General features: G+C 42.3%; 1 protein-coding gene across 4 annotated transcripts in view; it reads left to right on the top strand.

Moving 5' to 3' along the window:
* Positions 1–9,500: 9,500 nt before the first annotated feature.
* Positions 9,501–11,760, top strand: part of ENPP1 (ectonucleotide pyrophosphatase/phosphodiesterase 1) — a 69,910-nt gene continuing 67,650 nt past the window's right edge. For all 4 annotated transcript variants that reach the window (XR_014803396.1, XM_084956132.1, XM_021087944.2 and 1 more), the window contains exon 1: positions 9,501–9,757. Coding sequence is in view for 2 of the 4 variants with exons in the window: in XM_021087944.2 (XP_020943603.2) it covers positions 9,518–9,757 (240 nt within the window). In the remaining 2 variants the exon portion in view is untranslated. The remainder of the gene's footprint in view (positions 9,758–11,760) is intronic.

The following is an 11,760-nucleotide window of genomic DNA, read 5'->3' as shown; positions in this document are numbered from 1 at the left end:
AGTTCCCAGCCTAGGGAGTCTAATCAGAGCTGTAGCTGCCAGCCTACACCACAGCCACAGCAATGCCAGATCCAAGCCACGTCTGTGACCTACACCACAGCTCACGGCAACACCGGATCCTTAACCCACTGAGCAAGGCCAAGGATCAAACGCGCAACCTCATGGTTCCTAGTCGGATTCATTTCCACTGCACCTTGACGGGAACTCCTCTTTCTTTCTTTTCTTTTTCTTTTCTTTTTTTTTTTAGGGCCACACCCACAGCATATGGAAGTTCCCAGGCTAGGCATCGAATCGGAAAGTTCTTTGATTTTAGGTCTGCTAAAATCCTTAACCCACAGAGCAAGGCCAGAGAGAGAATCTGCATCCTCATGGAAACTGGTTGGGTTAATTTCCACTGAGCCACAATGAGAACTGTGGATTATTTCATTTTTTAATCTTAAGAATCAGATTTATTTAGGTATTTTTTATATGTAGTAAAGTTGTTTGATTATTAGGTCTACTATTTAATGGGTTTTGTCCAATATATGCAGCCACGTAACCACCGCTGTTATGATATAGAGTGTTTCTATCACTTCAAAAAGTCCCCCAGTGCCCATTTATAATCAGTTCTCCTTCTGCCCTGATCCTGGCAAACACAGACCTGCTTTCTGTCCCTATAATTTTGCCTTTCTAGAATTTCACATAAAATTGCTTATAATATTCCCTTATCCTTTTAATGTTTATAGAATCTGTAGTGTCTGTGCCACCTGTTTCCCAATACTAGGAACTTGTGACTTCTCTCTTTTTTTCCTGATAAATCTAACTAAAGGCTTATCAATTTTACTAAGCTTTTCGAAGAAGCATCTTCTGGTGTCAATGAGTTTCTCCTTTTCTTTCTGTTTTCAATTTCATTAATTTCTATTCTTCACTCTGTTTCTTTTATACAAAAGAGAACCGTCCTCAGTATCTGTTATTCATACGATGAAAAAACATTTTTAAAGCATTTAGTCTAACTTTATTACATTGGTAATATAGTATTCCTTTTCTTTTATTATCAGTTAAGGCATTGCTTTGAATGTTTTCTTGGCCATATGCTTTCCTATTTCCGATAAGTGTTTATTTTTTTTTAATAAAAAGAGTTGGATTGTTGGTCACATTTTTAAAAAGTTTACAAATTTCAAAATGTCATTAACTTTAAATGATTATAAAGTTCCTTGCATATTGAGAAAGATCATACTTTATCTCTCTTATTTATTCATTCTGCAAAAAAATTTTTTTTTGAAAGGCTAGGAGCAATGAGGTAGTTTTTGATAACCACCTATTTTTTAATATGAATTTATGGGAGTATTTTTTTTGTGTTCATGTGTATGTGTTTACATTTTTGTTTTTGAAAGCTTCTTTGGAATAAAATGTGAGATATCCCTTTTTAAAACTGTTTCTCAGAGTTCCCGTTGTGGCTCAGTGGTTAACGAATCCAACTAAGAACCATGAGGTTGCAGGTTCGATCCCTGGCCTTGCTCAGTGGGTTAAGGATCCGGTGTTGCCGTGAGCTGTGGTGTAGGTTTCGGATGCGGCTCGGATCCCGAGTTGCTGTGGCTCTGGCACAGGCCAGTGGCTACAGCTCCGACTGGACCCCTGGCCTGGGAACCTCCATATGCCACGGGAGCGGCTCAAGAAAAGGCAAAAAGACAAAAAATAAAATAAATAAAATAAAATAAAACTGTTTCTCAAATGTTTTTGTTTCAGGTAGCTTAAGGTAAAAGAAGAACAAAACTTTCTCCTCACTATTCTCCATGTTGTGATAATTAACAAATCTGTCCTACATTAGGCCAGACCTCAGCATATGACATTCTGGATGGTGTCACGGGCACAGTGGGGAAGAGAACATTCTTATTCTTGTCTCCCAAGACTTTAGACTGTCCTACCACTGTGCATCTTTGTAGCAAGTGTTCTCTCAGATGAGTGAGAAGGAAGACCATGAACTTGTCTCAGGATTGGCCCTCTGCGTCCCAAGATCATACCTAACCAGCTTTTTGCCCCCTCTCTGCCACACCACTGCATATGGAAGATCCCAGGGCCAGGGATGGATAAGCAAAGGCAATGCAGGATCCTTAGCCCAGTGTGCCATAGCTGGAACGCCATACCTAACAAGCTTTGATGATCATATCAAGAGAAACAAAAAGGATGCCCTATATTGATGAATTAAAAAAAGTCAACGTTTTCATATATATATATATATATATATATATATATATATCAGATGTGATTATGCATCTGTTGGTGATTATATACTTTTTGTATATAAGTGGATAATAATTTTGAAAAGAACATTGAGTTAAAAATTTTTTTTTCCTGTGTGAGCAGTCTGATAACTGATAAGCTAGAGTTATCCACCTGCCTCAGGGCTGGGAGAGGAAGATAAGGCAGGCAGCCTTGGCTTTATTATGCTAAATACACAAAGGTATAGGAATTATTATCGGTTTTCAACTGCAAAAATGTAATTGCAGGAGTTCCCGTCATGGCTCAGTGGTTAACAAATCCGACTAGGAACCATGAGGTTGCGGGTTTGATCCCCGGCCTCAATCAGTGGGTTAACGATCCAGCGTTGCCGTGAGCTGTGGTGTAGGTTGCAGACGTGGCTTGGATCCCGCATTGCTGTGGCTCTGGAATAGGCCGGTGGCTACAGCTCTGATTTGATCCCTAGCCTGGGAACCTCCATATGCCGCAGGAGTGGCCCAAGAAATGGCAAAAAGACAAAAATAAATAAATAAATAAAATGTAATTGCAATACCATCTTAAAAGGTATGTAACATCTACTTCAATGCTAGGTATTTTTAAGAGGGAAGACAATTTCTAAATTTTTTAAGTTCCCACAAACAAATTAAAAGTGAGCCCCGAAAGACTTGAATATCAACTATACTGTAAACCACAGGAATATAGAGCTCAGGAGACAATATATGAAAAATCCCTGCTACACTGCAATGGAGGGAAGGTTGTCTCGTGGAGTCTGTGGAGTGTGGAATGGAGAAGAATGAGAGAGAAAAGTGCTTCAGGCACTTTTATGATGGCACTACATTGTGTGAGCTGAAATCCTGGATGGGAAGGAAGTGTTAGGTTGAATAGAAAACCTGAAGCAGAAATGCTTCTCCCTTACTCCTGACTGGGCCTCTGATCCCCTCATCCATATGGAGGAGCTTCTCCCAAATGAAAACTCCTTACCCTGTGTGGCTAGGCAGAATCTGGGGTAGTACTCTGAAGCTTTGGCTGGCTCTCCTGTACGAAGGGAGCAATAGGGAAATTCTCACCTGTCTTTGGAGGATATGGAAGTTACCCAAGTTGGGAGCCACTGGAGTTATCCAGTGGGCCTTATAGGCAAAGATAAGATGACCCTAACTCAAAGAGCCAAATGTAAAGAATTTAGACCACAGTTTGATGGAGGATGTGGCTGTTCTCAGAAGTGCCTGCAGCTCTACCATGAACTGAGGTTGAGTTTAAACAACTGTGAAGGGTTCCTGAGTCTAGTTGGAGCCAAGAAAGGGAGTCAGGCATTTACCAACAGCACTTGAGAAGACAAGTGGAAAGGTACCCATGGACCCAATCAGACCAGACACTACCCACAAAGATCAGAAAGAGTCCAAAGGACAACCCAAAGAGATGCAGGCCAGCGCAAGGCCCCTCACACTGCCTTAGAACTCTGTCCAGCCCCTGCCAGCAAACATCTTTGGAAGAAGAGACACGGGAGCCAACAGAAAAAAAAAAAGGCACAATTAGTCCCTGCAAACTGAAAAGGATTGAGATAATGTGATCTAGCTTCCCCACCACTGCCCCAATCCCTGGGTACCCAGAGGAATGAAGACTTAGAAGGTTGGATTATTTGTTGTTAGATATGGCACAACTAAATAGTATTGCGGAAATTTGCATCATTTCTACACCTATTTCCTAAAACTCCAAGAGACTATCAAACGGGTACAATGCCTACAATAAATGGAAGGATTTTTTCGTAGCAATTTGTTATCTCAAATGAGACTTTACAAAGCTTAGAGGGTTCCAGTGGTAAATACGGTGCTCAAAGGGTTGTACTGGACCTCTGCTGTTTTTGCTATTCAGCATCTAAAACCCCTTTTCTGGAAAAACAGACAACTATATCCTGGGCGACTAGTTCCTTCCTCACACCTTAACTTTGCTCAACACACACTGGCTCTTTATATAATACCCCAGTCACTGAGTTACCCTAAAGAGATAGAAAGTGGTTGAGATAGTGAGATTTAGACTTTACAGAGGGGGTATTGGCATAGACAGAAAATTCCTAGCCTGGAGATAAAACTAAGACTTGGGAAGGATTTCAGTGCTTTGCAGGCACTGCTGGCACAGTCCCAGGACAGAGTTTGCAAATTGAGAGCCTGTGGGGTCAACAATCCCACAGGTACATGCGGTTGGCCTCCATGGTGTTTTTAAAATTATGGAGTCAGTTGCCAAGAGTAAAAATTTTATATAAATGTCCAAATTTCCAGCATTTATTTAAAAAATCTGGAATCAATTGCCATCTTTGTCAGTGTGAAGAGATTGGCAAATCCTTTCTGCAAAATGAAGCATAAAAATGAACGGCACTCTCAAAACAACTATCTCAGGGTTCTGTAAATTGGCCAAAGGCAAACAGGTTGAAAAGCATTTGTTCTCAAAAAACTGCTAGGGTTGGAATAAGAACAGTAGGAGTTTTTAGCCTTTAGCCACGAGAGGGTTGGACTGGACTTCGTGAAGTGGTGGGATATGGAAACGGAAAATCTGTAGAAAACAGCAGGAAAAATCTATAATTTTAAGTCCAGGAGAGTACTGAAAGAAAAGACTCTCAGAAACATAATCAGAATCTAGAGTAGCTAAAACATATTATCTAAAAGTCCACTTTTCAAACAAAAATTACAATACTTATAAGGAAACAAGAAAGTGCGACTCATATTCAGGAAAAAAATAGCAGTGTGTGTGTGTATTCATACTCTTTTTAATTTTACTGGAGTATAGTTAAAGTGCTGCGTTAGTTTCAGGGGTAAAGCAAAGTTAATACGTGTACACGTATCCATTCTTTTTTTCAGATTCTTTTCCCATATAGGTTATTACAGAATATTGAATAGACTTTCCTGTGCTATACAGTAGGTTCTTGTTATATATTTTACATATGCATATGCTTATTTCTTCATTTCTCTTAAAAAAAACCCTGTTTTAGAACAGTGATAATAACACCGCATCATTGGCTCTATAACATACAGATTACTATATATGACAATAATGGCAGAAAAATGGAGATATATTACAGAAAGAATGCTGTATTTGGGAGTTCCCGTTGTGGCTCAGCAGAAACGAATCTGACTAGCATCCATGAGGACACAGGTTCCATCCCTGGCCTTGCTCCCGGTTAAGGATCCAGAGTTGTCATTGCAGTGTGGTGTAGGTTGCGGACAAGGCTCAGATCCTGCATTGCTATGGCTGTGGTGTAGACCAGCGGCTACAGCTCCAATTTGACCCCTAGCCTGGGAACTTCCATGTGCTGCAGGAGCGGCCTTTAAAAAAAGAAAGCTATATTTTACCAGAATTGTCAATATTAATCTGAAGTAGAGGATAAATTAAAGATGCATATTATAACCTCTAAAGCAACTACCAATGGTTTTAGAAAAGATAAATTTCAACAGAAGAAATAACATGGTATAATAAAAAATATTTTAAACATAATTTTATAGAAGTGAAGGACAACCAGAAGGAAAAAAACAAAACAAAACAACAAAAAAAACCCACGAGGCATGTAGAAAACAAGTAGCAGACTGGCAGGCATGAACTTAGATTATTTGTCAACCCCAGGTTTTGCCTGAAATGAGGTACAAGAGAAAATGGGGCACAGGGCAAGTGGCAGAGAGGGTGGACAGCTAAAAAGTGAAGACTGGGCAGTTCCCTTTAGGTAGGATCTGCGTTTGCCACTTTCCCACAGTTTCCAAGATTCAATTGCATTCACTTGTCACTTCCCACATTCTCCTACCTGAATGACAATAAGGTGATTTTCTTCCACTCCAGAGGGACCAATATCCCTTCCCAATCTACAAAGGCTTTCCCTTTGTAGATGCACATCCAATGGAAGCTCTCAAATCTTCCCAGAAATTATATTTAAATCATTCATAGTTAAATTATATTTAAATATTTAAGTCATGCATAAATCATGCAAATCAAATCACCTTATTCTCATTCTTAGGGGTAGGCATTGTGTGATTTAAATAGGGAAAGGATATATTTAAATTCTTCTGTAAAGTTGGGGAAATGTAAGACATTTTGTTGCTATTTAGAGAGAGGAGTGTAATTGTATGATATTATTTGTAGTAGCATTTTATACAGAAGGAAAAGCAAGTCGCAGAAAGTTCATGTGCTCTGTACAAGGTCACATTGTTACCAGGCTTCTTCCAGGAGGAATATTTTTGCACAGACAAAAAAGAAAGAGAAATTGGGATGTCACACAAAATCTTAGAAGTGAGTTTATGCCGTGGAAAAAATTTTTTTATAGATCTCATAAAGATGAAAGAAACTCTTTTAGGCTTTTTTCATGTTTCATTAGAGAACATGAAAAATTTCAGCTGGAGAAGCTCTGGAGCAGATGCTAAAATAATTACTCCATATATCATCTTGTAAAAACTGAGAAGAGTTGTTTCTCAATTTCGAGAAGACACAGTTCTAACAGAGATATGAAATTGGTTATGTTTGCTCTTTGGCCTATCCACATTAAAAGTTTCTGGCACCAGGAGTTCCCATTGCAGCTTGGTGGGTTAAGAACCTGACATAGTCTCCATGAGGATGCAGGTTCAACTCCTGGCCTTGCTCAGTGGGTTAAGGATCCAGCATTGCCATAAGCTGTAATGTCGGTTTCAGATACAGCTAGGATCTGACATTGCTGTGGCTGTGGCACAGGCCGGCAGCTGCAGCTCTGATTTGACCTCTAGTCTTGGAACTTCCATATGCTACAGGTGAGGCCCTAAAAAGAAAAAAAGAAGATTCAGGCACCCACTCTCCTCTTTAGTGGAGAGGAGTAAAAGGATTGATTAAGGTCTCTATAGTCCACTATAGTATAGACAATAGAGACCTTAACCAATAAAGGCAGAGTGGCTTAGGACTAAGGATGACACATTCATCGTTCACTTTTACATTTACTGGAGAAGTTGTCTTGCAGTTTTATGTCTCTTGATCTTATTGTACTTTGGAGTGTGAAGCTGTCCTTCAGACCATTGCAAATATAAACAAGATGGAGGCAAGACTTGTCAATAGCTCAATCTATGGCTAAACAATATGAGTGGCCTCCTCAATCCATGTTTTTATTCCTCTGATTTTAGAGTTTCAGTTGGATTTTTATAGCTACCCATAAAAGTCCCAACTGGCACAGGCAGGCAAGACCTGAGCATATGGCAGAGGCCACATCCTGGTGGCCTGTGTGCCAGGCCCACCCTGCAGATGTGTTACATTTTGCTTGGCCTTTAAAGTGTGGAAAGAAATTGTTTTTCTGAATTTTGTAGACAAAATTTTGCAATCTGGAGAATTCACACAAACATCACAATTTCCTGTTGCTCTTGAAAAATCTATCTGGCCACAATGGGCACAGAATCCTGCTGAGTAAAGGTCACAACCTGTAACAGGGTACCACTCACCTACAGGGGGCTGCTTCGCTCTTTAATGGTTCCTGCTGGTCCCTGGATATTTGAGTTTGTGATCCTGCCATCCTCTCCACCAATGGGTGGAGTCTTTAAAATCACTTGTTGACTTGGGATGCAGACAATACACTTATTCCATTTGTTTTCTCAGGGTCAAAGCCACTTTGGATGGACTCTGCTGAGTTGCTCTTAGAAGTTTTGACACGCCTTTGACCAGTCTCCATGGAGTGAATTTTTGTCCTTGAATTTGAGTTTTGGAAACAGTCAAAGGAAAATTTAGAGCCAAGTTTGGGGTTAAAAAAAATATGTGAGGCTATGAAACAGTGAAAACCTGTTTCTCTTGGGTGGTTTGTAAGCTGACTCAAAGGTAATTTAAAAAATAAATAAATAAAAAGAGCTCAATAATGCTTTGAGGGATGGCCTTCACTTCTTCCAGATGTCAGCTATCCTCTCCACTACGCTGTCATAACATCCTCTGTGAGATTCTATTATGCACATATGATCTGGGTTTTAATTTCTTTTTTAACTGCCCTCACCTCCTTTGATCAGACTGAGAGCCACTTGGGAGAGACATACTTTTATTTACCTTTCATATGGTATGCATGTTTGGTGGCCAGGAGATTGAAGTGAAGGATTCATTGTTGAATGAATGAATCAATCAATATAATTGGAAAGTGTCCTGAGTTAACTACTTTAAGGAGGACAACACACACTTTACATCTGTTAAAACATCCATTCTCATTTTAAACATCTTTTTGTATGTTCGTGTAATCAAAATGAACATGAAATGATATTGGATTGTGGAACCTTCCTTGGTCACTAAAGTCAGTTCCGGACAGCGCAAAGCAGGTTGAAAGTCACTGTTCCCTCACTGACAGGGGAGCCTCACTACACTACCAGGCTTGTGGCTTTTCTAACTGATGAGCAAGGAAAGGGAAAGGTTGCAGAATCAAAACCTACCAAGAATTAGAGCCTATTGTTCGTGCCCTAGTTCAAAATCAAAGTGTCAAAGTAGTCCAGAGTGTGTTAAAATTTTCGATGTTGCTAAGTAATCAGCAGCAACCTCAGGATAGCGCAGCGCCAACACTTTGAAGCTTTTAATCGCGAAAGTCTAGAAGAACTAATAAATATGTTAAAGCAAGGGCAGTTCCCCAAACACAGAAACCACAGAAAACGAAATATCTCTTAAAAGTGTGTATTTGAAAAATCAGATGTTTTAAGGACACACAGTCTACTCTCAGAGTCGCATAGGTAGTGGGCAGCAAGGCTTTGAGGGAATACTTCTTTATTTCTACGTAGGAAAAAAAGAAGTTGACTGCCTCCCACGCTTGACCCTACAGCCTCTCTGCTAGCCCATCCAGCAACACCCAGGTCTGTCCCGACTCCACTCTCCCGCGTTTGAGAAGCCGCACCGCCGGGGCAGCTGCATCCTCCTTTTCCTCCCGCTCTATTTTGGGGCCCCCGTGATCTCATGCCCTCTGCAGACCACACTCTGCAATTCCAGTCCAGCCCGCGCCGCGAGGCCACGCAGGGCGATTCCTGCAAGTGTTCGGATGCTGCCCGGGGCATCGGGAGGGGAAGGCTTGGGGTGGGGGGTGGGGGGCGGTAAAGACGCGCCCACGTAAAGGACCCAAAATAACCGACACGCAGAGTGCCCGAAATCAGACAGGAAGCCAAATAATCCGGGGCGTTGAGTTGCTTTCCCCTCACTCGTAGTGCTGGGCGGCGGGCGCCGAGCCAAAGGTCTGGCGGCGAGGGGCGGGCGCGGCAGCGGCGGCGGCGGCGGCGGGCGGGGTGGGGCGGGGCGGGCTCGGAGTCTATTAAAGGCGCAGCGGGGCTGTGGGACCCGAGCGCCCGGGGCCACGATGGAGCGCGACGGCTGTGCCGGGGGCGGGAGCCGCGGCGGCGAGGGCGGGCGCGGCTCCCGGGAGGGCCCTGCGGGGAATGGCCGCGACTCGGGCCGCGGCCACGGCGCCGAGGCGCCCGGGGAGCCGCAGGCGGCCGCGTCCTTGCTGGCCCCCATGGACCTGGGGGAGGAGCAGCTGGAGAAGGCGGCGCGCGCCCGCACGGCCAAGGACCCCAACACCTATAAAGTGCTCTCGCTGGTAGGTCCGGGCCGCCCGGCGCGCGGCAGGACGGGGAGGGCGGCTCCCGGCTCCGGTGCTCCGAGCGCGTGGTCAGCACCCAGGGCTCGGAGAGAGCCAGCTGCCGTGCCGCTCTGCGCTTTCTCGCCGTCCTCGGGGGGCTTTTTTTCCGTGCTCAGTACCATCGAGCCTTCTCTTACCCCTGGGGGAAGAGTTCGCGCTCACTTGTATACTGATGCTCAGAAGGACCTGTTTGTGAAACCAGACTGTTCACATTTGTGATCTTTAGCAATTCCACCTCTCATCCCCAGAGAGCACAGGGTTTTTCGTAGGGAAAAAAATGGCCAGCCCCAAAGTTGTTGGTCTTAGGAAAAGCCGACAAGGTGTTTTTTTGGTTTTTGTTTTCTTTTTAGTTTAAAATTTGAATTTCATTTTTTTTACCTCTTTGGGTGACTCCGCGTGCAGTAGTAATGATTTTCCTGGCATTAACTGATTCCACTTGAAAAGATTTCACAGAGCTCTTTAAGGTATATCAGGAACTTTAGAAAATACTTTTTCTCTTGGCTCTGTTTAGGAATTTCCTGGCAGCTGCTCAGAAAGTCCATCAGTATTCATGTTATGTGAAGAAACGTTTATGATTCTTCGTCCACTCTTGCAATCATGGTGTACACGGGTTTTGTTGTTAACAGAAGTTCCCAGCCTTCCTCTGCTATTTTGTTGGGATAGTTGCAGAATCCACAGTCAATTTTGTGAAATGCGGGGGTGTTTTTTTTTATTCTGCATCTGTAGTATTAAGTGCTGGACTGAGAGTCACAGCCTGGGTATTTGCTTTCGTGGCTGTTATTAATTGCTGGGATCCCCTATGACTCTCCCCAAATCTCAGTGCCCTTCTAAAATGAGGACACCACCACCTCCATATGCCTTGAATAGAATTGTTGTGAGGGTCAAGTGGAACAATGTCTCTGAGGAAGTACATTTGAAAACTACAAGGAGATGTAATCATTTGATTGCTATCATATGGAAGTGACATTTCTATATGTAGTGTACCCTAAAATACATTGTCACTTATATTTTATGACTGAACAATGCAGTGGAGAGGATATCTTTTCTGATTTTTGAAATTTTTCCTTTCGTGAGCTTTTCTGTTTTCACTATGTTTTGGGTGTCATGGAGATGATACTAGTGCTTTGAGAACTAACATTCCTAGACTAAAGAGATGGTGTCAAATAATTAGCACTTACAAAATAGCAAGAGTTCAGTGTCCCAAACCACATAATGTTTGTATCTCAAGATATAGCTCTACGTCATGTATCATGTATCATCATGAATCAAGAACACCTGATATTGATGAGCACTTAGTTTTAGTCTTTTGAGTCACCTTTTGTGTTTTTGTCAATGGGAGCCCTTAGCTTTTACAACAGGATCACTTAACATAGGTGGTATCAGTACTTCCAGGTGTTTAGTGTTTGCGGCGTTCCATGGTTGTACATTGGCTCTGTGTGTAAGTTCAATGTGAAATCATTTCTACATTCCTATAGTCTTGAAAGTTTGCTGAACTGCTAATTGCTAAATTCAGTTTTAAAATCTCTCCTACTCATGTATGTTTAGCTCCGCAATAGGGATCAGCAGGGATGTACCTGTGGAACATGCGTTTAAGTCTTTGACATGTGCCATCAGCTGGTCAGGAAGCATTTCATTATGCTCTGGTGATTCAACTCTGGGCATTTGACATGGAAGTGTTTTTAGTACTTACTTCTACAAGTAGGACAATCGTGAATATTTTTTTATACCGTTAGGGGGGCTCTTTTGCTGTGACATGTGTTGAATTGGAAAGAATTCTTCATGTCTTTTAATGAAATACGGTGGGCCATTAATATACACCAAAACTCATGGCTGTATTTCTGAAACCCTTAATTGATGGTTTCAGCTGAAAGTGAAACCTTTTACCCATTCTTCTTTCCCTGCCCTACTTCAATGCTTGTCTTCCCTCTCGGCTTTCCCAAATGATGTGCTCCCAAAAGGAA

The sequence above is a fragment of the Sus scrofa genome, chromosome 1, assembly GCF_054392235.1.
Source record: "Sus scrofa isolate SSC_HxYL_T2T_F1_AM1 chromosome 1, Sscrofa_HxYL_maternal_Yorkshire_Landrace_v2.0, whole genome shotgun sequence".
NCBI lineage: Eukaryota > Metazoa > Chordata > Mammalia > Artiodactyla > Suidae > Sus > Sus scrofa.
This window is presented reverse-complemented; position numbering and strand designations above follow the sequence as displayed.